At 45.1% G+C, this 24,281-nt stretch overlaps 1 protein-coding gene across 1 annotated transcript in view; it reads right to left on the bottom strand.

The window, feature by feature from the left end:
• Window positions 1-24,281, bottom strand: part of cryl1 (crystallin, lambda 1) — a 63,127-nt gene that overhangs the window by 12,652 nt on the left and 26,194 nt on the right. The window contains 3 exon segments of the mRNA XM_079519328.1: window positions 11,984-12,082; window positions 15,149-15,244; window positions 23,179-23,340. Coding sequence (XP_079375454.1) covers window positions 11,984-12,082; window positions 15,149-15,244; window positions 23,179-23,340 — 357 coding nt within the window.

Below are 24,281 nucleotides of genomic sequence, written 5' to 3'. Positions count from 1 at the left end.
TTCTCTTTTTCTGTAATCACAAGGGGGCAACTGGCTGCTTTCTCAGCCGCTCTGCTTTCCAACGCTGGCCCTGACTCAAAGGACGTGTGTGTGTGTGTGTGTGTGTGTGTGTGTGTGTGTGTGTGTGTGTGTGTGTGTGTGTGTGTGTGTGTGTGTGTGTGTGTGTGTGTGTGTGTGTGTGTGTGTGAGGGGGGGGGGGGGGGGGGGATAGCGTCTGTGTTATGTAAGCGGCTTTATACGTGAGTGAGTGTTTGGTGGACCCTGTCTTTTGTAAGACCCTGCATGGGTAACTGTAGTAATGTCACTGCAGCAGTTTTAACCCATTTTTGGCGGGAACCCCTTTTTGGTGTTTTAAGCATTATGTTATACTTTAGCCATTTAAAAATAGCAGATCTACAAGCTCATAGCGCGGCACCGAGTGCCGCGCTATGAGCTTGTAGGTCTGCTATTTTTGAAAAGTCGTGAAAATGTGGTGCAAATCTTTGAATATATATTTCAGAGCGAACATTTTTAACTAAAATATTGGCTTCTGGGGGGTCCCTGGAACTACATATTTTGAGATGGGGGTCCGTGGCCCAATAGAGATAATTCTGGGGGGTCCTTGACATGAAAAAGGTTGAGCACCACTGACATAGAAACATGGGTTTTTCAGAAAACTATTAGGATTTAGAAGTCGACATCAGTCCAGAATGGGTTAAAGCAGCAAGGCCGTTTCACCTGAATCGGTTGCAAAGTGTTAGCAAATTTAATTTTTGGGAAATATCAGTGGTGTATCAACACTGCAATATAGAAATACTCTGTTACACGTAAAAGTCCCGAAATTCAAAATGTACTTGAATAAGTATTGGCATCGAAATGTACTTAAAGTACAAAAGTAAAAGTACTCATTGTGCAGACTAATTTCACAAGTTTTTTCAAATGTATGAAAGTCTTTTGAAAATAGCAGATCTACAAGTTCACAAATGCGTTGCATCGCGATTTGTACTCCTTACTAACGATTGATATAGTCAAGTCAGCAATGAACCTTTCACACAGCAGACAATCTGACAGGAAAATGAGGCTGAAAGTAGTTAGAATATGTCAAAATGTTATGTTTTGGGGGGGGGGGGGGGGGGGTATGCACATGACATCATCGTACCTGGAAGTTATGCAGGAATGCCCACTGAGTGGCAAAAAACTACTTTCTGGCCTTGACAGCCCATTCATCCACACAGAAAGTCCTGTCTGATTGCATTAAACAATGTTAAACCAACATTGCAGCTGTACGAAAAGCTTGAATTATCCTCTTTCTATCTACAAAGTTTTTGTTTCATAAAAATCCACCATAGAAACATTATGAGCAACTTTCTGTCAAGAAATGCCCTGCATTTGATTATTTTTCTAAGTGTTTTCTAAGAGTTTGGAAGTGCTTGTTTTCAAAAACACAACATTTTGCTGCCTCCTGCATTATGTGACATTTAGAAACAGGTGGTACGCAGGACGGTTGAGTGATTTCCAACGAGCGCTTCCAAACTCCAACACTCCATGCTGCTCAATGTTTTGCCACTCAGTCTAGATGAGGAGGGCGTGTCCTGATCATGCATGTGCATACTCTCTATAGAGGGTATGCACATGCATAGAGTGAATGGCAAATCGAGTGTCAAAGTGAGTTTAACGTCGTTTAATGCAATCAGATAGGACTTTTCTGTTTGGATGTATGAGCTGTCAAGGCCAGAAAGTAGTTTTTTGGCACTCAGTTAGCGTTCCCACATAACTTCCTGGTTTGATGATGATGTCACGCACATACCCTCTATGAGTAAAACGCTCCCCCCAAAAATGTAGTCTCTGACTGTGACACATCTAGGGGCCGCAATCTGCATTCAAAGATTTTCCTAGAAGCTTTGTCATTCGTCAAAAAAACCCCCCCAAAAAACCTGCAGAAATGACTAACCAATCAGGAAGTAGACAGGCAAATCGACCAATGACAAAGCTTCTATAGGAAAATCTTTGAATGCATGCAGATTGCGGCCCCTAGATGTGCCGTTGATGCCGTCGTAATGACTGTTTTTACACTTGCTGAAAATATTATATGCATGCAACTAATTGTAAAATGACTTATACTGGATCTCTTGTCCACTAGTCCCTTCCTAACATTTTAGTCCAGTTTTTATTTGTTGACGAAATTGTCAGTATATTTAGTCTTAGTTTTAGTCATCATAGCTTAGTTTTTGTTTAGTTTCCATTTAGTTTTCGTCAGTGGAAAAAGGTAGTCGACGAACATTTTTCGTCTTCATTTTAGTCGACAAAATCAACACTGACTGGCACATAGAAACACCTAAATGAAAGACACTCCACTTACAGATATTATGTGTATACAAAATGTCTGCCAAAATCAAAGACTATTTGGGAAAGCAAGACTAGAGTAGATAGTAGAGATTGTGCTGATTGTATTTTGTATTTTTAGGCAGTGGACTGCTGCATGTGGCCCGGGGGTAGCCTAACATCAGTGAATCCTTGCTATGAGGCTGGCCAAGCTAGGCTAGCCCGGGGGGGCATCATTCACAGTATGATTTACTAGTTGGCGGAGGCATACTGTAAAAACAATGTAGTATTTCTAGTTTACAAAGACCTGATTGAAGCTGAGCATTCACAGCAAAATGAGGTGAGAGGAAGCAAACCTGTATCTTAATTGTTGATGTATATCTGCATGACTGCATCCTGTGAATGTTTTGAGTATGCAGTGTCAAGTGTGACTTACTCCTACTCTCACCTATGGTCATGAAGTGTGGGTCATGACCGAAAGAACAAGGTCGCGAATACAAGCGGCCGAAATGAGTTCTTCGACGGGTGGCTGGCATCTCCCTTAGATATAGGGTGAGAAGTTCAGTTACACGAGAGAGACTCGGAGTAGAACCGCTGCTCCTTCGCCTGGAAAGGAGCCAGTTTAGGTGGTTCGGGCATCTGGTTAGGATGCCTCTTGGGCGCCTCCCTAGGGAGGTCCTCGATGCACGTCCCACTGGAAGGAAACCCCGGGGCAGATCAAGGCGCAGTTGGAGGAAATACATTGACCAACTGGCCTTAGAACGTCTCGGGATCCCCCAGGAGGAAGTCACTAATGTTGCTCTGGAGAGGGAAGTCTGGAGCACTCTGGTGGAGCTGTTGCCCCCACGACCCGACTACAGATAAGCGGTTGAAGATGGATGGATGAAGTGTGACTTGATAAGTGAGATAGTACAACTAGCTGCAGGGGCAACTAGTTGTACTATCTGATGGAGAGGGCCACTATATTTCCACACTCACTCCAGACGGACACATTGCATATACTGTCGGGCAGAAACCCCTTCTCTCCGTATTCTATCTTTTTTCATAATTATTGCTCTACTTCGTCATTCTACTGTATGTCACACAAGTCGCAAAAATAGTCGATTTATAGATAGACTATTACCGTGTTAATATGATGAAAGCTATTCAGTGTCTCATGTGGATCTCAGCATCCACATGAGAACGGCGCAGCTCCTACACGGACCCCAGACTTTGCGTGTCCATTCTGTGACGTCAGTCAGCTTTGACATTATTCTACAGTATGCTGTGTACACTAAAGTATCACTCACTCTACGTATGGCTCAGAGCCCAATTGACTTCCATTGTCAAATTAGAGTTAAATATCCCTAAAGTAGAAACATGGTGGAGGTAATTCTGTGCCCTTACTGGCAGTGTGCCACAAGAGATGTGGCGCTGACTGGTCCAGCGGACGGTTTGTCAGCTTAGCTCCGGACACACAGACAGACCCTCTTAAATAGACGGCTAGTCTCGTGCAGAGCCACGGCCATAACAACAAAACAGCCATTTAACGTGACATATCAAGCTGCTATACAGCAAGATGAATGGTGGCTCGGGAAGATGACAGACTGCATCATCATACCCGTTTATGAGCTGTACGTCCTGCACGTGACAGCAGAGCTTGACCATGTTCATGATGCAAGATCACTGGTTTGTTTCAACATAGTTTATAGCTGTAAAACTATGAACTTGCTTTCCTCTTTCCCAAACGTTTCCTTCTGTTTAGTTTGTGGTTTTCACAGGATTGTGACAGTGTAAATAAATACAACCCTTGTTTCTGCTTTTTGAGAAACGTTAATTTGTGCGTTCATTTACGCACGTCGTACTTGATGTAATGGTTGTAAATAGCAGAGGCAAAACAGAGCATGGAAACGCAACTTGGTTTAGCTCAGTGTGGTTGAGGACAGAGCTATGGTGGAAAGTAACTAAGTACATTTACTTCAGTACTGTACTTAAGTACAATTTTGAGGTATTTGTACTTTACTTGAGTATTTCCAATTTCCAGTACTTCTACTCCACTACATCTCTTACTTACTTTGGCGATATTGATTAGAAAACATACATTAACCACTTCAACCCAATACATTTCGGCCATTTGAAAATAGCCGATCTACAAGCTCACAATGCGTCGCAACGCGGCGCATTGTGAGCTTGTAGATCTGCTATTTTCAAAAGATTTTGTACACAGTTTGAACTTGTGAAATTGTAATACTTTAAGGACATTTTGATGCCGATATTTTGTACTTTTACTCAAACACATTTTAAATTCCGTACTTTTACTTGTAACGAAGTAGTCCTAAATTGCAGTACTGGTACTTTTACTACTTTTACTAAGTAAAACAATTGAGTACTTTTTTCCACCACTGGCTGCAGAGAGAACAAAACAAGGTTTCCAACGGGCTGCTGTCGGACGGACTGGCTTGCAGCTGCACTCGGGTCAGAGTGTGTTCGACGGTGTAACAGTAATGTGGTGTTTTCCTCAGTTAGGGCCCAAAGAGCCTCCGTGGGTTCATTGGGCTTCACGTGTGTCTCGCAGCAGCAGGAGGAGCGCACCGAGGGCAGTCCAAATATACTATGGTGGCTGTTGGACAGAAATCTTGTATCTCCATTTAGCAACTTTTAAAGATTTTTTGGGGGCTTTTTTTGCCTTTATGGATACTGTAGCTTTACAGGAAACAGGGAGAGAGATGAGGGGGGGGGGGGCACAGCAAAGTTCGTCGGGATCGGGACTCGAACCCGCGACACACTGTCATGCTGGAGGTGCCTGGACCGTTAAGCCAGCCCAGGGCAATTTTGCAACTTTAAATTACTTTCCCAAAACAGGGAACACCAGGTTGAAAGTCTGTAAGTTTTGTAAATGTTTAATTTAACCAATGAAAAGCATTAACCAGAACTTCTGACTAAATAATAATAACTACAGTCCAGTGGATCAATTTAGATCCACTAGGTTAATTTTTTCCCCATGAAAAGTCACAGGTTTTGGACATACAAGGTTCCTGCCCGACGGTGATGATATTCTGGAATGTTCCGGAGGTATGCCACACGGCCGTGTGAAGAAACATAATGACACGCTGCTGCCTGGACATATGGACGCTACGCTACGTCTCCCATCCCGCTCTGTGTGCAGACGAGAGGGCAGGGAGCAGGGCACGCTCTAGCTGTAGCCAGATCTACCAAGGAGCCGTGGACGTTTTCGGCTGTCCGCAGCTTCTTTTCCGGGTTTTTAGACAGCTGGTGGATGGAAATTAAGCTCCACCCCCACGGCTGACTGCTGCGGAGGAGAGCGTTTCCGGGAATCTGTCCGTCGCGGCAGTCAGCCGCGGAGGTGGAGCTTCTTTTCCATCCACCAGCTGTCTAAAAACTCGGAAATGACGTAAAACACAGCTTCTTCTGTCCGCGGCTGTCGGCCGTTTTCCGCTCAGGTGTGGAAACACTGTCTGCCTTCCTTTCCCTCAACACTGACCCAAAGGGCAGGGACCAGGGCACCCTCTGTCTTCCTTTCCCTGAACCCGCTCTGTGTCTCAGACCAGAGGGCAGAGGGACCAGGGCACCCTCTGCCACGAGAGGGCAGGGAACAGGGCACCCTCTGCCTTCCTTTCCCTGAACCCGCTCTGTGTCTCAGACCAGAGGGCAGAGGGACCAGGGCACCCTCTGCCTTCCTTTCCCTGAACCCGCTCTGTGTCTCAGACCAGAGGGCAGAGGGACCAGGGCACCCTCTGTGTCTCAGACCAGAGGGCAGAGGGAACAGGGCACCCTCTGTGTCTCAGACCAGAGGGCAGAGAACAGGGCACCCTCTGCCTTCCTTTCCTTGAACCCGGTCTGTGTCTCAGACCAGAAGGCAGAGGGACCAGGGCACCCTCTGCCACGAGAGGGCAGAGGGACCAGGGCACCCTCTGCCTTCCTTTCACTGAACCGGGTCTGTGTCTAACGGCCACGCTACACCAGGCTTTTCACGCACAAAACGTGCACGTTTACCCCCGCACGTTTAATTTAGGTCCAGTCCTATTTTAAAAAACGCGCGGGCTGCGCGTTTAGGGTAAACGCGCGAGAAAAGCCTGGTGTAGCGTGGCCGTCAGACGAGAGGGCAGGGAACAGGGCACTGCTCTGCCTTCCTTTCCCTTAACACTGCATCAGAAATAAAAAACACTGACCTTCTGGGTTACAACACGGCGGCCACTGAAACGTGACTGTTGGCGGCGACCAGTGGTGGAAAAATAATGCATTGGAGTGCCGTGCATGGAGTGCCGTGATTTTTGTGAGCTTGTAGATCTGCTATGTTCAGCATGCAACCAAGTGTAAAATTACTTATACTGGATCTCTTGTCCACTATAGTCGCTTCCTAACACTTTACTTATTGACGAAATTGTCAATATATTTAGTCTTAGTCATCATGGATTCGTTTTAATTTAGTTTCCATTAGGTTTTTGTCAGTGAAAAAAGGTAGTCGACGAAATCAACACTGTTTGGCAGATGTTTGTTGTTTGTTTTAAATGACATCGGTATGTGATGAAAGTTTTCAAAATGTTAAAAAAAATAACAAAAATGTTTACAAGGTCAACATTGGAAGTAGTTATGGGCATCAGACCCAGACATACATCTGGCCTCTGCTCTGCTGTCTTTAGCTCACATAAAGACCTGGACATACATCTGGCCTCTGCTCTGCTGTCTTTAGCTCACATAAAGACCCAGACATACATCTGGCCTCTGCTCTGCTGTCTTTAGCTCACATAAAGACCTGGACATACATCTGGCCTCTGCTCTGCTGTCTTTAGCTCACATAAAGACCCAGACATCCATCTGGCCTCTGTTCTGCTGTCTTTAGCTCACATAAAGACCCAGACATACATCTGGCCTCTGCTCTGCTGTCTTTAGCTCACATAAAGTGGTTATGGGCATCAGACCCAGACATACATCTGGCCTCTGCTCTGCTGTCTTTAGCTCACATAAAGTGGTTATGGGCATCAGACATACATCTGGCCTCTGCTCTGCTGTCTTTAGACCCAGACATACATCTGTGCTTTGCTCTGCTGTCTTTAGACCCAGACATACATCTGGCCTCTGCTCTGCTGTCTTTAGCTCACATAAAGCACTTGAATGAAGGAACCCACTTGGCTCCTCAGTGAACTGAACCAGTGACGAATACACAAAAAAAACACCCAAGGGCCATCCATCCATACAAGGAGCAGTTACGGTACGTACAGAGATGCATTCCTACTGTACCAACAGTTCCAGTAAATCACAGCTAGCTGCGATCTGCTGTCAATGCGTGGGGGGAGGGGGAGGGGGCGCTGATGATCTTTCTTGTTCTCACGTGCACGTTTTTATTCACCCGTCTGTCCATCCATATTGCTGCTGCTTTGAAGGGGGATGTTTTCCCGTAGAATTGATTTATTTTAGATGGAGCCGCCGCCCGCTGCCTAGGCAACCATATTCTGTAACACTCCCAAGGAGGGTTGAAGAGAAAACCCTCAGTGATGAAGTAGGAAGGTCATTCAGGTGAGTGTAGTAGGGGAGTTTAACCCATTTCGGCCTGACGTCGAAATGAAAAAAAAAAATCTTCTGAAAGAATATATATTCAAAGATTTGTGCTGCATTTTTACGATTTAAAAAAAATAGCAGACCTACAAGCCTTGATGCTGAGTGTCAAGCAGGGAGGCACTGGGTCCCATTTTTAGAGTCTTTGGTATGACCCGGCCGGGGATTGAACCCCGACCTCCCAGTCTCAGGGCGGACACTCTAACCACAAGGCTACTGAGCTACTGAGGGCCGTGCCTTAATGAGTGACATCTCCTGTGATGATTGGGAGAGTTTAAGTTCTCTGCAAACAACAATCAGTGCAATGAAAACAGCCTTCTGTCCGCCTGATTGGGAGGCTTGGTGTCCATTTAAAGTGTCCCTTCAGTCCCTAACACAGGCCTCTTTGTGTGCATCTCTGATGGGAATACAGTATTATAGTGTGTGTGTGTGTGTGTGTGTGTGTGTGTGTGTGTGTGTGTGTGTGTGTGTGTGTGTGTGTGTGTGTGTGTGTGTGTGTGTGTGTGTGTGTGTGTGTGTGTGTGTGTGTGTGTTGTGCCTCAATGCAGGTGTCTTAAGTGTGTAAGCATGTGTGTGTGTCTTAAGTGTGTAACTAGGTTGGCGCAAATAAATCACGTACTGTAGGTTGATGTCTTGTGTGCGTGCGTGCGTGCGTGCGTGCGCGTGCGCCTCGGTTCTGTGAGAACGGGTTTGGGGGGACACATATCTCACATATCTCAGGTGTACAGTACAGTGTACAGTAACAGTATCGGCCGCTCCTCTGAGGACACAATGTCCTCGAACCGAGCTGAAAGGAGACGTTTTTATTACGCGTCTCTGTCACAAAGGACATGGAGAGAGAGAGGAGACACTGTATCAACAGAAGGGCTACAGAGCCTCCATTACTGCTGCGTTGTCCCGAGAGAGAGAGAGAGGAGACACTGTATCAACAGAAGGGCTACAGAGCCTCCATTACTGCTGTGTTGTCCCGAGAGAGAGAGAGAGGAGACACTGTATCAACAGAAGGGCTACAGAGCCTCCATTACTGCTGCGTTGTCCCGAGAGAGAGAGAGAGAGAGAGAGAGAGGAGACACTGTATCAACAGGAGGGCTACAGAGCCTCCATTACTGCTGCGTTGTCCCGAGAGAGAGAGAGAGAGAGAGAGAGAGAATGACTCTGGCGCTTTTTGGAACCTGACTTTCAAATTCATTAGTAGGCTGGATCGCCAGCCTATAGTTTGAAGAAAGTGAGAAAGGCAGAGAAACACGGATGGAGGGAGGGAGGGAGGGAGAGAGAGAGAGAGAGAGAGAGAGAGAGAGAGAGAGAGAGAGAGAGAGAGAGAGAGAGAGAGAGAGAGAGAGAGAGAGAGAGAGAGAGAGAGAGAGAGAGAGAGAGAGAGAGAGAGAGAGAGAGAGAGAGAGAGAGAGAGAGAGAGAGAGACGTACTGATTGATATAAGCCCTAAATTGGGTCCATTAAATCCTCTCTCTCGGTTCCTGTCCCCGGGCGAACGATGACATTTCATTGGCTCGATACTTCACTCTCTACTTACTGGACTGTGAGCCAATTCATTTCAGACTTGATAACAAAATAATCTCCTCAATAGCCTAAGGATCAAAAGCTACTTCCACACACGACTTCTATGGGGCTTACGTTTAAATTTAGTTAAGTTTCCGGCCCTAATAGTCGTCATCATCATCGTATCCTCCCTGAGTGATTATGTAATGGATCTTGAAGCATGTTCACTGTCATCGTGCTGCAGTTTGGAGGCGGACCGTGCGGAGGTAACAGTGGAGACAGGTTGGAGGCGGACCGTGCGGAGGTAACAGTGGAGACAGGACCGTGCGGAGGTAACAGTGGAGACAGGACCGTGCGGAGGTAACAGTGGAGACAGGACCGTGCGGAGGTAACAGTGGAGACAGGACCGTGCGGAGGTAACGGTGGAGACAGGCTGACGGGAGGTTTCCTCCTCCTGCATCCATTCGTGGCTCCCAAACTCTTTCAGCCCCAAATTGACACTAATTAGCCCCCATTTGAAAATATATACGTATGCCATGCAGGAATAGCCTGATTATCAGACTGTAGCTTTCTTGAAGCTTCAGTCTGACATTGTCTCCTGTCTGAGCGATTTCAAGGGGGAGGGGATTAGAATTTCCCTCAACCCTCTGTGTGTTGCGCTGCGTGATGACGCTGAAAACGGGACTCGGCGCTGATTGGTTGTTCGTTAGACCCACCCCCCCACCACCGATTCTCATTGGATAATACATTTTTCTACCGAAGAAATTATAGGTTCACAGTGCAACACCAGACCAAGAGATGCAGTCCACTCGGAGAGTGGGCGGGGTCTTTGGGCTGGATCCAGGCTAATGCAGGAACCCCAATAAGGGAAGGTTTTTACGGCTCCAGCTGTGATTCTCAAACCGTTTAATTTCAAGGACTCCCCCAATTTGACATGCATTAGTGATTAGTCTATACGGACCTCCATTTCTATCTCTGGGACCCCCAATTTATATTGTAAATTATACCACAGGTCGTTTCGAGGAAGCAATCTGATTGGTTGAAACAGCCTTCTAGCCGTGGGTTAAACCAGTACCATTCACCACCTAATCAAAACAAAGAATTCAGCTGCTCTGTTCTCCCAGAGCGCTAGCAAACTCGGTGGCTAGGCTAGCTAGTTTCTTGGGACATTTGTGGTCGTAGTGACTACATCTGTCATTAAAAAAATATATTCTTTCAGCGATTTTCTTAGTTTTAAGGGTAACTGTTGTATAATTGCAATATTACACTCGAGGGTGTGGGTTAACGTGATTATTGCCACTTCAGTGATGCTTGCGGAACTCGACTTCGTCTCGTTCCTCACCGCATCCCTGTCGTGGCAGGGATGCTCTCAGAGTTACAGACCCATTTGGTTCCAAACTATCATTTAGCTGGGGACTTTTAAAAAATAGCAGACCTACAAGCTCGTAGCGCGCCACTCGGTGGCGCGCTATGAGCTTGTAGGTCTGCTATTTTTCAATAGCTACACCGAAAGGGGTTCCCGCCCAGAATGGGTTAATACATACGGTATACTGTACGAGTGTACGTGCACGCCCAGCGTCTCCGGTATGCACGCACACACGCACAGTAACGAATGCACGCACACACGCACAGTAACGAATGCACGCACCCACGCACACCAACAATGTCCTTGAGTTGCCCGACACACTGAAAGTCAGTGACCTGAACAATTCAAATATGAGGAAATTAAAGGTTAACACCTGACTATTAATTGACGTTAATTAATTAAAAAAAAAAACACAACCTATTGCAAAACCGTGAGATGTTTTTTTCCAGGCTTCATAAAGACAATACTGAGGCTGGGCTGTATGTGGTGCACGCACGCACGCACGCACGCACGCACGCACGCACGCACGCACGCACGCACGCACGCACGCACGCACGCACGCACGCACGCACGCACGCACGCACGCACGCACGCACGCACGCACGCACGCACGCACGCACGCACGCACGCACGCACGCACGCAGGAGTGAGAACATCCTGCCCTTGAACGCTATGAACAGACAAATGGCTCCATTTTCGTCACCGCTAAACCCCTTATCCCTAAACCCCTTATCCCTAAACGTCTTATCCCTAAACGTCTTATCCCTAAACCCCTTATCCCTAAACCCCTTATCCCTAAAACGTCTTATCCCTAAACCCCTTATCCCTAAAACGTCTTTGCCTTTTTTGTACTATTTTGCAAAACATTTTTGAATAGTTAAAATGGCCAGTCTACAAGCTCACAACGTGTCAATGTAGATTGGCTAGTTGAACTATTCAAAAATGTTTTTCAAAATAGTAAAAAAAGGCAAAGAAGTTTAGGGATAAGGGGTTTAGCGGTGATGAAAATGGAGCCCAAACGGTCTTGATGATTCTGATGAATCTGATGAGTTTCCCCTGTTGTTGTATTGTATGTATTTGTATGATTATTGCTGCTACAATGTTTGAGGAAACAAGAACAAAATAATGTCACTCTTATAATGATGTGCTCGTACCCAAGATTTAACAAAAAACAAAAACATAGTACACGCACACCCACGCACGCACGCACGCACACCCACGCACACTCACGCACACACACGCACGCACACCCACCCCCTCACCTCACCTGAACCAGCCTCCAGGACTCTGCTATAATGGCATACTGAACTCTGTTGAGGGCAAAGCCGTCGATCTCCTTCTTCAGACGAACGGGTGCCTGGCCAACCTGAACACAGACACGCATGGTCATTTTATTCATCACGTACCCGGAGACATTTATTCACAAGGAAGGACACTGAAAACACATCATACTGTATAGCATTTGATCAACAATTTAAGCCAATAGATTAACCATTTAAGCTCTATATTATACTTTGTCCTACGACAATTTAACAAATAGTGAAAATTGCTTCTATACAATACAAGCTGAGAACAGCTCTGTATGTCTGTGAGCCTTTTCAGTGGCATGTGAACACAGACAGTGGCATGTGAACACAGATCCATAACTTGACATTTGAGTCATTTGAATCAAATGTCATTGTGGGTGACTGATGACACTTGATTCAAGGTTCAAGGTCTTTATTAGTGTCCCAGAAGGGCAATTAGGTTTACAGCAAGAGTAGTGGTTTAAAACATACAAACAATACAGGACAACAACAGCCATGAGACACCATAGCATAAACAGAGGTCTGGGCGCATCTAGTGCAGGTATAGAACTAGAAAAAGTGCCCTTCTGGGCACAGGTCTCCACCAGGAGGATAGGAGTGTGTGAGATGTTTGGCAAAATGTTTAGGAGTAATATAAACATGTTTTTTTGTTTGTTCTTTTTTTGCAACAATTTTCTTCATTTTGTTGAGGAAATGCAGAGCCAGATCACTCAGAATCTCTGAGGATAGAATTGTGGATGAGCAGGACATGTGCAGCATTTTGAACGAAACGGGCCACTCCTGAAAACTTTAGAAGGCAATGTTAGCCAATCAGTGTAGAATCTGATAAATCCAACAGACTCGTCTTGATCACATGACTACAGAGATCATGTGTACCGATTTGCGTGAGATTTGGATGAAATCTGTGCGACTAACATAAGTAATGTGTTTAGCAGAAATCGGCCTCATGGTGGCGCTATAACCGGCAGATGTGGAGGGATGCAGAGACAATGTTTTTCCATGGCCTCTAGGGAGTGCGCATACATAAGTTGTATACAGATCGATGCAGTTATAGCTAAAAACAGGAATTGTCCTGTTATAGCGCCACCATGAGGCTGATTTGGAAAAGAATGAGTGGCATGTCGTCCTCGGCCTAGTGGAAATGTGCGTGTATAATTTCACGGAAATTGCACACTGTGTTTGTGATTTGCGACATTTTGTTCGAAACGGACCAATCATGTGAGCTTTGGAAGCCAATCTTAGCCAATCAGGATGGAAGATGGGAAATGGTGCAGATCCGTGTTGATCACATGACTATGAAGATAGTGTATACTGAATTGTGTGATGTATGGATAAAATGTGTACGAGTAATGTACAGAAATGTGTTTTGCCTAAATCGGCCTCATGGTGGCGCTATAACAGGCCATTGAAGAATATTTGGGGCAGAGGTTCGTTGTTGGCATCCAGGGAGTGTGTGTGCAAAGTTTGGCATGGATCGGGCCAACGGTGCCGGAGATTAGCTGATAACGGACGGACGGAAGGACGGAAGGAAGGAAGGAAGGAAGGACGGACACACGGACGGAGTGCAAAACATACTCTCTCCCCATGCCTTCGGCCTGGTGGAGACAATAATAAGAAAGGCTACATTCAGAAAAAGTGCTAGAATATCAAGTGCCGGCATAAAGTGCTTGTTTCAGCATCGTCATCATGATGAACTGATCGGCTGCTGTGCCCATTTTTTCCAAAACATTCCAGCTGTTGATAATTGACAGTGGGTCACTGATCATTTACAATAGATATTTCTCATTAGTCATTAGTCTGGTTCCAAAATAACATGATCCCTGTCCGTGGTATGCTGAACTAGTGTGGGACACTATAGTCCACCAGGCAGCTCATTCCTTCCTGCCTCCCCCCCGGTGGACCGATTCATGAAATCACCTGATGCAACACATTTGCAAGACTCTCCAAACATTCCTGTTACGACTCATCCGACCGTAACATTCTAGCGGATTAAAAAACGGGTGAACATTCCCTACCTTTGTGTTCATAACTTCAATAACACCCCTGATATGACACCTCTATGGGTACAGAATAGTGGCCTGACGTTGCATCTGAAGTGGACTGATTGATAAAGCAGTGGTTCTCAAAGTGGGGTCCGGGGCGGGGGGGGGGGGGGGGGGGGGGGGGGGGGGGGGGGGAGGCACAACCCCCAGGGATCCTTGGGGAGGTTCAGACCCAGAGCCTTAGATATAGACAGAGTTACGCAAACTGCATTCACTTTATGGGGCTCCAGTCCAATGGCGGCTCTCCTACATAGTGTGGGGACAACCAACTGGGCCAAGTCCTGGACCGGAAGTAGGCAGAAACAGTTGTCATGTTGCACACATGCTTAAAATAGCTCTTGTTTGCGCCGCCCTCGTTGAAAACAATGTATTTCCAACTCCAGCTTGTCTCAGTTCACTGAGTTCAGGCTGCATGAACAGCGCTCGGTTTCTGCCCCCTCAATATCGCAACTCTTCTATTAGATGGCTCTGTTCAGACCTGAGACCAGATTCTACAAAATGCCTTCTAAATCCATGACAGTTTTCTGAAAAAATCAGTGGTTCTCAAATTATCTCATGTCAAGAACCCCCAGGAATGATGTATTTGGCCACCGACCCCCATCTCAAAATGTTTAGTTCCAGAGTCCCCCCCCAGAAGCAAAACATTTGAGTTAAATTTGCACGTTTTCACAATGTTTCAAAAATAGCAGATCTACAAATTCATAGCGCTGCACTCGGTGCCACGCTATGAGTGGTTAAAAGCTATAAGGTGACACAGATGCGTCCTCAGCTCTAAATGTGTTAACCCATTTGGGGCGGGAACCCCCTTTGGTGTTTTAAGCATTATGTTATGCTTTAGCTGTTGAAAAATAGCAGATCTACAAGCTCGTAGCGCGGCACTCGGTGCAAATTTTCAGAGCCAACGTTTTTAACTCAAATCTTTGCTTCTGGGGGGTCCCTGGAACAACATATTTTCAACATATTTTGGGGGTCCTTGACATGAAAATGTTTGAGAACGACATAGGGTTTTTCAGAGAACTGTCAGGCTTCAGAAGACATTTGGTAGAATCATCCTCCGCTCTAAATGTGTCTCTGTGGGCCTACCTTGGTCATCAGGGCGTGGGACGTCTCCATGACGGTGGAGGCGGTCTCCGGGTGGGGCACCAGCTCCACCAGTTTGACATAGTAGGGCGGGTTCACCTGTTGGCAGAGGAACAATAAGCGTCTCCATGCAAAAGAAAACAGTGAGAATAACTATTGTAATTATTACTGCACATACTTTCATCCAACCGTGTCGCTGGTAATCACCCATGAAGCTAATCTAAACAACATCGCCTTTATTTGTTTGTATAAGATTTATCTTTAGGGCTTTTTATGCCTTTTTATTGACAATGAAGTGAAGTTAGGACAGGAAACGGGGGGGGGGGGGAGTGGTATGCAGCAAAGGCCGTCGGGATTCGAACCCGTGACACGCTGTCTTCCCAGCGTAGTCATTATGCCAAGTCATTCCTCCCCACACACACACACACCTTGCTGTGTTGTCAAGTCACTGCTGTTGCTTGCTAATGACTCACGTGCCAGCGAGGAGCCCCCACTGGGAAGACGTGGACGTCGTAGAGCCTTCGTTCTACTCCTCCCAGCCAACACTCGTATGAGTACGTGCAATAATAGATATTAAATAAATCACACCCGTGTGAACTGAGTGGTGTAAGGTTTTATATAGCATGATCAGCTGTGGTCTGACGTAATGTCTGACGTAATGAAATCACACCTGGATGTGATTTCACAACTGGACAACTTTTTTGTGCAGAAAAAATGAGCATGGTTGCTACGGTCATCCAGTTCACCCGGGTATGATTTTGTTACGTCAGAAATTATTTTGAACATAGCAACCATGCTCATTTTTTTCTGCACACAAAAGCCAGTTGTAGGAGTGGTTTACACCACTCAAAAATAGATGCCTCATTGGCCGCTGCAGTTGGTTGGAGCCATGTGTGTTGAAGGAGGGGCGGAATAATTTACACTGGGGGAGGAAGTACAAAGGAAGTGTGGAAGGCACGTTACGTCACGCTGCCACTCAAATGATTACTTGGCCAATCACAGCGCACCTTTTCCGGGACTTACAGACCCGAACATGCTCTCTGTGACGCAGCATGCTCATGTTTCCGCAGGGCTTCGCAAAGGAATCTGGGGAAGGTTTTGCCCTCCCTTGAGCACATATACGCTCCAGAGCCGGAAAGGGCGTCTATACGTTTATATGTCTATGTTTGCAATAACCAGTATCAGCCTCCCCGCCTCGGCTTCTTCCCTCCGCCCCGGCGCCCCGGCGTCTACGTTTATATGTCTATGTTTGCAATAACCAGTATCAGCCTCCCCGCCCCGGCTTCTTCCCTCCCCCGGGAAAACGGGCAACCCCTTGACAAATCTTCTCTAATGGTCTTGACGGTTGCCGCGTCAACAATGACCAGTGGCGTGCACAGATAGACACTAGGGGGTGCTAGAGCACCCCCTGCCCTTTTGGCAATGTGCCGATATCGATATCCAATATAATTAATTGCTGTTATGGCCGATAACCGATATTACCGATGTTGATATGATCTCATTCTATATTGAAAAATTATAATAATTTTGTCCATTCTGAAAAATACATGTAACAGGGTGTCTGCACTGCAGGCTTATAGGCAAAGTCAGTTTTAACTTAAATACCTTTTATATTTAATATTGTGAGCTTGTAGATCTGTTCAAGCTGTTACTTTGGGCTTGTTTATCTGTAAAGACAGACCGATTAATCGGACCGATTAATTAATCGGTCTGATTGATTAATCGAACCAATGCCGATTAATCTAAAAACAACTAAAATCGGCCGATACCGATGTGTTTGCCGATTAATCTCCCATCACTAGTATAGATACTTAGATAGGTGTGTTTACAAAAAGGTCCAATAAAAGTCTTCCAGTGTAACATGATGCATTTTAGTAGTCTTGTTGGTGACACAGGGTATAGGGTACAGCTCCGTTTCCCAGAATTCAGTTCAAAACAAGATCAGGGAAGCACCACTACACTCCGAAATGAATCCTACAGTGTCCCTATAGCGCTGATCATATTTAAATGAATCCTGCAGTGTCCCTATAGCGCTGATCATATTTAAATGAATCCTGCAGTGTCCCTATAGCGCTGATCATATTAAATGAATCCTGCAGTGTCCCTATAGCGCTGATCATATCCTGCAGTGTCCCTATAGCGCTGATCATATCCTGCAGTGTCCCTATAGCGCTGATCATATTAAATGAATCCTGCAGTGTCCCTATAGCGCTGATCATATTAAATGAATCCTGCAGTGTCCCTATAGCGCTGATCATATCCTGCAGTGTCCCTATAGCGCTGATCATATCCTGCAGTGTCCCTATAGCGCTGATCATATCCTGCAGTGTACCTATAGCGCTGATCATATTAAATGAATCCTGCAGTGTCCCGATAGCGCTGATCATATTTAAATGAATCCTGCAGTGTCCCTATAGCGCTGATCATATTAAATGAATCCTGCAGTGTCCCTATAGCGCTGATCATATTAAATGAATACTGCAGTGTCCCTATAGCGCTGATCATATTTAAATGAATCCTGCAGTGTCCCTATAGCGCTGATCATATTAAATGAATCCTGCAGTGTCCCTATAGCGCTGATCATATTAAATGAATCCTGCAGTGTCCCTATAGCGCTGATCATATTTAAATGAATCCTGCAGTGTCCCTATAGCGCTGATCATATCCTGCAGTGTCCCTATAGCGCTGATCATATTTAAATGAATCCTGCAGTGTCCCTATAGCGCTGATCATATTTAAATGAATCCTGCAGTGTCCCTATAGCGCTGATCATATTAAATGAATCCTGCAGTGTCCCGATAGCGCTGATCATATTAATGAATCCTGCAGTGTCCCTATAGCGCTGATCATATTTAAATGAATCCTGCAGTGTCCCTATAGCGCTGATCATATTAAATGAATCCTGCAGTGTCCCGATAGCACTGATCATATTAATGAATCCTGCAGTGTCCCTATAGCGCTGATCATATTAAATGAATCCTGCAGTGTCCCTATAGCGCTGATCATATTAAATGAATCCTGCAGTGTCCCTATAGCGCTGATCATATTAAATGAATCCTGCAGTGTCCCTATAGCGCTGATCATATTTAAATGAATCCTGCAGTGTCCCTATAGCGCTGATCATATTTAAATGAATCCTGCAGTGTCCCTATAGCGCTGATCATATTAAATGAATCCTGCAGTGTCCCTATAGCGCTGATCATATTAATGAATCCTGCAGTGTCCCTTAGCGCTGATCATATTGAAATGAATCCTGCAGTGTCCCTATATTGCTGATCATATTAAATGAATCCTGCAGTGTACCTATAGCGCTGATCATATTAATGAATCCTGCAGTGTCCCTATAGCGCTGATCATATTAAATGAATCCTGCAGTGTCCCGATAGCGCTGATCATATTAATGAATCCTGCAGTGTCCCGATAGCGCTGATCATATTTAAATGAATCCTGCAGTGTCCCTAAAGCGCTGATCATATTTAAATGACTCCTGCAGTGTCCCTATAGCGCTGATCATATTAAATGAATCCTGCAGTGTCCCTATAGCGCTGATCATATTTAAATGAATCCTGCAGTGTCCCTATAGCGCTGATCATATTAAATGAATCCTGCAGTGTCCCTATAGCGCTGATCATATTTAAATGAATCCTGCAGTGTCCCTATAGCGCTGATCATATTTAAATGAATCCTGCAGTGTCCCTATAGCGCTGATCATATTTAAATGAATCCTGCAGTGTCCCTATAGCGCTGATCATATTAAATTAATCCTGCAGTGTCCCTATAGCGCTGATCATATTAAATGAATCCTGCAGTGTCCCTATAGCGCTGATCATATTAAATGAATCCTGCAGTGTCCCTATAGCGCTGATCATATTAAATGAATCCTGCAGTGTCCCTATAGTGCTGATCATATTAAATGAATCCTGCAGTGTCCCTATAGCGCTGATCATATTAAATGAATCCTGCAGTGTCCCTATAGTGCTGATCATATTAAATGAATCCTGCAGTGTCCCTATAGCGCTGATCATATTAAATGAATCCTGCAGTGTCCCGATAGCGCTGATCATATTAATGAATCCTGCAGTGTCCCGATAGCGCTGATCATATTTAAATGAATCCTGCAGTGTCCCTAAAGCGCTGATCATATTTAAATGACTCCTGCAGTGTCCCTATAGCGCTGATCATATTAAATGAATCCTGCAGTGTCCCTATAGCGCTGATCATATTTAAATGAATCCTGCAGTGTCCCTATAGCGCTGATCATATTAAATGAATCCTGCAGTGTCCCGATAGCGCTGATCATATTAATGAATCCTGCAGTGTCCCTATAGCGCTGATCATATTTAAATGAATCCTGCAGTGTCCCTATAGCGCTGATCATATTAAATGAATCCTGCAGTGTCCCGATAGCGCTGATCATATTTAAATGACTCCTGCAGTGTCCCTATAGCGCTGATCATATTAAATGAATCCTGCAGTGTCCCTATAGCGCTGATCATATTTAAATGAATCCTGCAGTGTCCCTATAGCGCTGATCATATTAAATGAATCCTGCAGTGTCCCTATAGCGCTGATCATATTTAAATGAATCCTGCAGTGTCCCTATAGCGCTGATCATATTTAAATGAATCCTGCAGTGTCCCTATAGCGCTGATCATATTTAAATGAATCCTGCAGTGTCCCTATAGCGCTGATCATATTAAATGAATCCTGCAGTGTCCCTATAGCGCTGATCATATTAAATGAATCCTGCAGTGTCCCTATAGCGCTGATCATATTAAATGAATCCTGCAGTGTCCCTATAGCGCTGATCATATTAAATGAATCCTGCAGTGTCCCTATAGTGCTGATCATATTAAATGAATCCTGCAGTGTCCCTATAGCGCTGATCATATTAAATGAATCCTGCAGTGTCCCTATAGTGCTGATCATATTAAATGAATCCTGCAGTGTCCCTATAGCGCTGATCATATTAAATGAATCCTGCAGTGTCCCGATAGCGCTGATCATATTAATGAATCCTGCAGTGTCCCGATAGCGCTGATCATATTTAAATGAATCCTGCAGTGTCCCTAAAGCGCTGATCATATTTAAATGACTCCTGCAGTGTCCCTATAGCGCTGATCATATTAAATGAATCCTGCAGTGTCCCTATAGCGCTGATCATATTTAAATGAATCCTGCAGTGTCCCTATAGCGCTGATCATATTAAATGAATCCTGCAGTGTCCCGATAGCGCTGATCATATTAATGAATCCTGCAGTGTCCCTATAGCGCTGATCATATTTAAATGAATCCTGCAGTGTCCCTATAGCGCTGATCATATTAAATGAATCCTGCAGTGTCCCGATAGCGCTGATCATATTAATGAATCCTGCAGTGTCCCTATAGCGCTGATCATATTAAATTAATCCTGCAGTGTCCCTATAGCGCTGATCATATTAAATGAATCCTGCAGTGTCCCTATAGCGCTGATCATATTAAATGAATCCTGCAGTGTCCCTATAGCGCTGATCATATTTAAATGAATCCTGCAGTGTCCCTATAGCGCTGATCATATTTAAATGAATCCTGCAGTGTCCCTATAGCGCTGATCATATTAAATGAATCCTGCAGTGTCCCTATAGCGCTGATCATATTAATGAATCCTGCAGTGTCCCGATAGCGCTGATCATATTTAAATGAATCCTGCAGTGTCCCTATAGCGCTGATCATATTAAATGAATCCTGCAGTGTACCTATAGCGCTGATCATATTAATGAATCCTGCAGTGTCCCTATAGCGCTGATCATATTAAATGAATCCTGCAGTGTCCCGATAGCGCTGATCATATTAATGAATCCTGCAGTGTCCCGATAGCGCTGATCATATTTAAATGAATCCTGCAGTGTCCCTAAAGCGCTGATCATATTTAAATGACTCCTGCAGTGTCCCTATAGCGCTGATCATATTAAATGAATCCTGCAGTGTCCCTATAGCGCTGATCATATTTAAATGAATCCTGCAGTGTCCCTATAGCGCTGATCATATTAAATGAATCCTGCAGTGTCCCTATAGCGCTGATCATATTTAAATGAATCCTGCAGTGTCCCTATAGCGCTGATCATATTTAAATGAATCCTGCAGTGTCCCTATAGCGCTGATCATATTTAAATGAATCCTGCAGTGTCCCTATAGCGCTGATCATATTAAATGAATCCTGCAGTGTCCCTATAGCGCTGATCATATTAAATGAATCCTGCAGTGTCCCTATAGCGCTGATCATATTAAATGAATCCTGCAGTGTCCCTATAACGCTGATCATATTAAATGAATCCTGCAGTGTCCCTATAGTGCTGATCATATTAAATGAATCCTGCAGTGTCCCTATAGCGCTGATCATATTAAATGAATCCTGCAGTGTCCCTATAGTGCTGATCATATTAAATGAATCCTGCAGTGTCCCTATAGCGCTGATCATATTAAATGAATCCTGCAGTGTCCCTATAGCGCTGATCATATTTTAATGAATCCTGCAGTGTCCCTATAGCGCTGATCATATTAAATGACTCCTGCAGTGTCCCTATAGCGCTGATCATATTAAATGAATCCTGCAGTGTCCCGATAGCGCTGATCATATTAATGAATCCTGCAGTGTCCCTATAGCGCTGATCATATTTAAATGAATCCTGCAGTGTCCCTATAGCGCTGATCATATTAAATGAATCCTGCAGTGTCCCGATAGCGCTGATCATATTAATGAATCCTGCAGTGTCCCTATAGCGCTGATCATATTAAATGAATCCTGCAGTGTCCCTATAGCGCTGATCATATCCTGCAGTGTCCCTATAGCGCTGATCATATTTTGGAACGCAGCGACAATATTTGTATGCATTTAATCATGGCTTTAACCCATTAAGACATGAGGCCGATTGTACAAATGCTTTTTAAATCCTAACCACGAGAAGCAAAGATTTGAGTTAAGAATGTTCTCAAAGTGGGGTCTGGGGACCCCGAGGGGTCTGGGGACCCCGAGGGGTCCTTGAATGGGTTCCAGGGCGTCTCCAGCTAAACTGAGGTTGGTTTAACCCATTTTGACCTGAGATCAGATTCTAAAAATGTCTTCTAGATCCTGACAGTTTTCTGAAAAAGCCATGTTTCTATGTCAGTCGTTCTTCGATTTTTCAAAAATAGCAGCCCTACAAGCTCGTAGCGGTGGCGCGCTGAATACCCTGAATGAACCCTAAAGCCCTGGATGGAGTCTACACAAGAATGCTACGAATGGCACTAGTTGTCACATGGACGGACCGCGTCAGAAATATGGACCTCTATGGGGACCTACCACGGGTCACGGACAAAGTCAGAGAGAGAAGGATGAGGCTGGCAGGGCACTGCGTCAGGCACCCAGAACATGAGGCAAGTAAATTGACCCTATGGGAGCCAACCACAGGGCAAAGCCAGGAGGGGAAAGAAGCGTACCACCTATGTAGACGTGCTGCGGCGCGACAGCTTGGCTGGCAACACTGAAGAGCTCAAGAACCTGATTGGATAGGAAATTGTGGAGGGCAGCGATCCAGGAATCCCGAGTTGGTGTTGGCTAGACATCACTCTTGCAGCAACTAACTAATTAACCCATTCTGGGCGCGAACCCCTTTTGGTGTTTTAAACGTTATGTTATAATTTAGCTATTGAAAAATAGCAGATCTACAAGCTCATAGCGCGCCACCGAGTGGCGCGCTACGAGCTTGTAGGTCTTCTATTTTTGAAAAGTCGTGAAAATGTGGCACAAATCTTTGAATATATATTCTTTCAGAGTGAACGTTTTTAACTCAAATCTTTGTTTATGAGAGGTCACTGGAACAACATATTTTCAGACTGGGGTCGGCGGCCAAATACATATATTTTTGGGGGTTCTTGACATGAAACTGAACCACTGACATAGAAACATGGGTTTTTCAGCATTTAGAAGACATTTTTGTAGAATCGTTCCCAGGTCAAAATGGGTTAATACGTTTGAGACGCCACTGGAGTTTGTGGGAAACGCATCGGGTACCAACCGGATGAGAGATGATGCAACGACTCCGCTTCTGCACCCGAGAGAACACGTTGCTAGGCAACAGACAGGAAGTAGAGCTGCTCAGGATGACGTCGTCTCCCACGTGGGCTTCCACCGCCTGGAACACGCTCTGCTTGGCCTCCAACTGCTCGAACACTGACTCCTAGACACACACACACACACACACACACACACACACACACACACACACACACACACACACACACACACACACACACACACACACACACACACACACACACACACACACACACACACACACACACACACACACACAAACACACACACACACACACAGGTAATAATGTCAATGTATTTTAAATAGTTACTGTATTGATTTCAAATCATTGAATCGGATCGGATCGGATCGCCATAATGAACCAATATCGTCCATGTATCGTATCGTCAACCATGTATCGTGATACGTATCGTATCGCTGTTAAAATGTAACGTTACACCCCTATTCTTGACCATTCAGTAATATCACCTGATCTGTTCTACAGTCTACCTGGACAGAAGAAAACACATCTACAAGCATGACTGCCTGACTGTGCTCCATGACTGCCTGACTATGCTCCATGACTGCCTGACTATGCTCCATGACTGCCTGACTATGCTCCATGACTGCCTGACTATGCTCCATGACTGCCTGACTATGCTCCATGACTGCCTGACTATGCTCCATGCTACTTTGGACCCCTGCTCATAGCTGGACCCCTGCTCATAGCTGAGCTTGTAGATCTGCTATTTTTGAAAAATCGAAGGACGAGAAACATAGCTTTTTCAGAAAACTGTCAGGATGTAGAAGACATTTTTAGAATCAAAATGGGTTAATCTCCTTGTTTGGTGAAATCTATCCAAGTTATTACTCTGCTCTTGAAGCCTGTACACCTACGTTCTTCATGGGATAAAGACAAATTAGTTTATTCTCTACACGTCTCCTTAGTCTGTGTTCTGCATCTCTGGGTTCACAACGCGCCGCGCTGCGACACGTTGTGAACTTGTAGATCTGCTATATTCAGCATGCAACCAAGTTTAAAATGACTTTTACCGTATACTGGATCTCTTGTCCACTAGTCCCTT

Source organism: Electrona antarctica (assembly GCF_951216825.1).
Source record: "Electrona antarctica genome assembly, chromosome: 13".
In the NCBI taxonomy this organism is placed as follows: Eukaryota; Metazoa; Chordata; class Actinopteri; order Myctophiformes; family Myctophidae; genus Electrona; species Electrona antarctica.
This window is presented reverse-complemented; position numbering and strand designations above follow the sequence as displayed.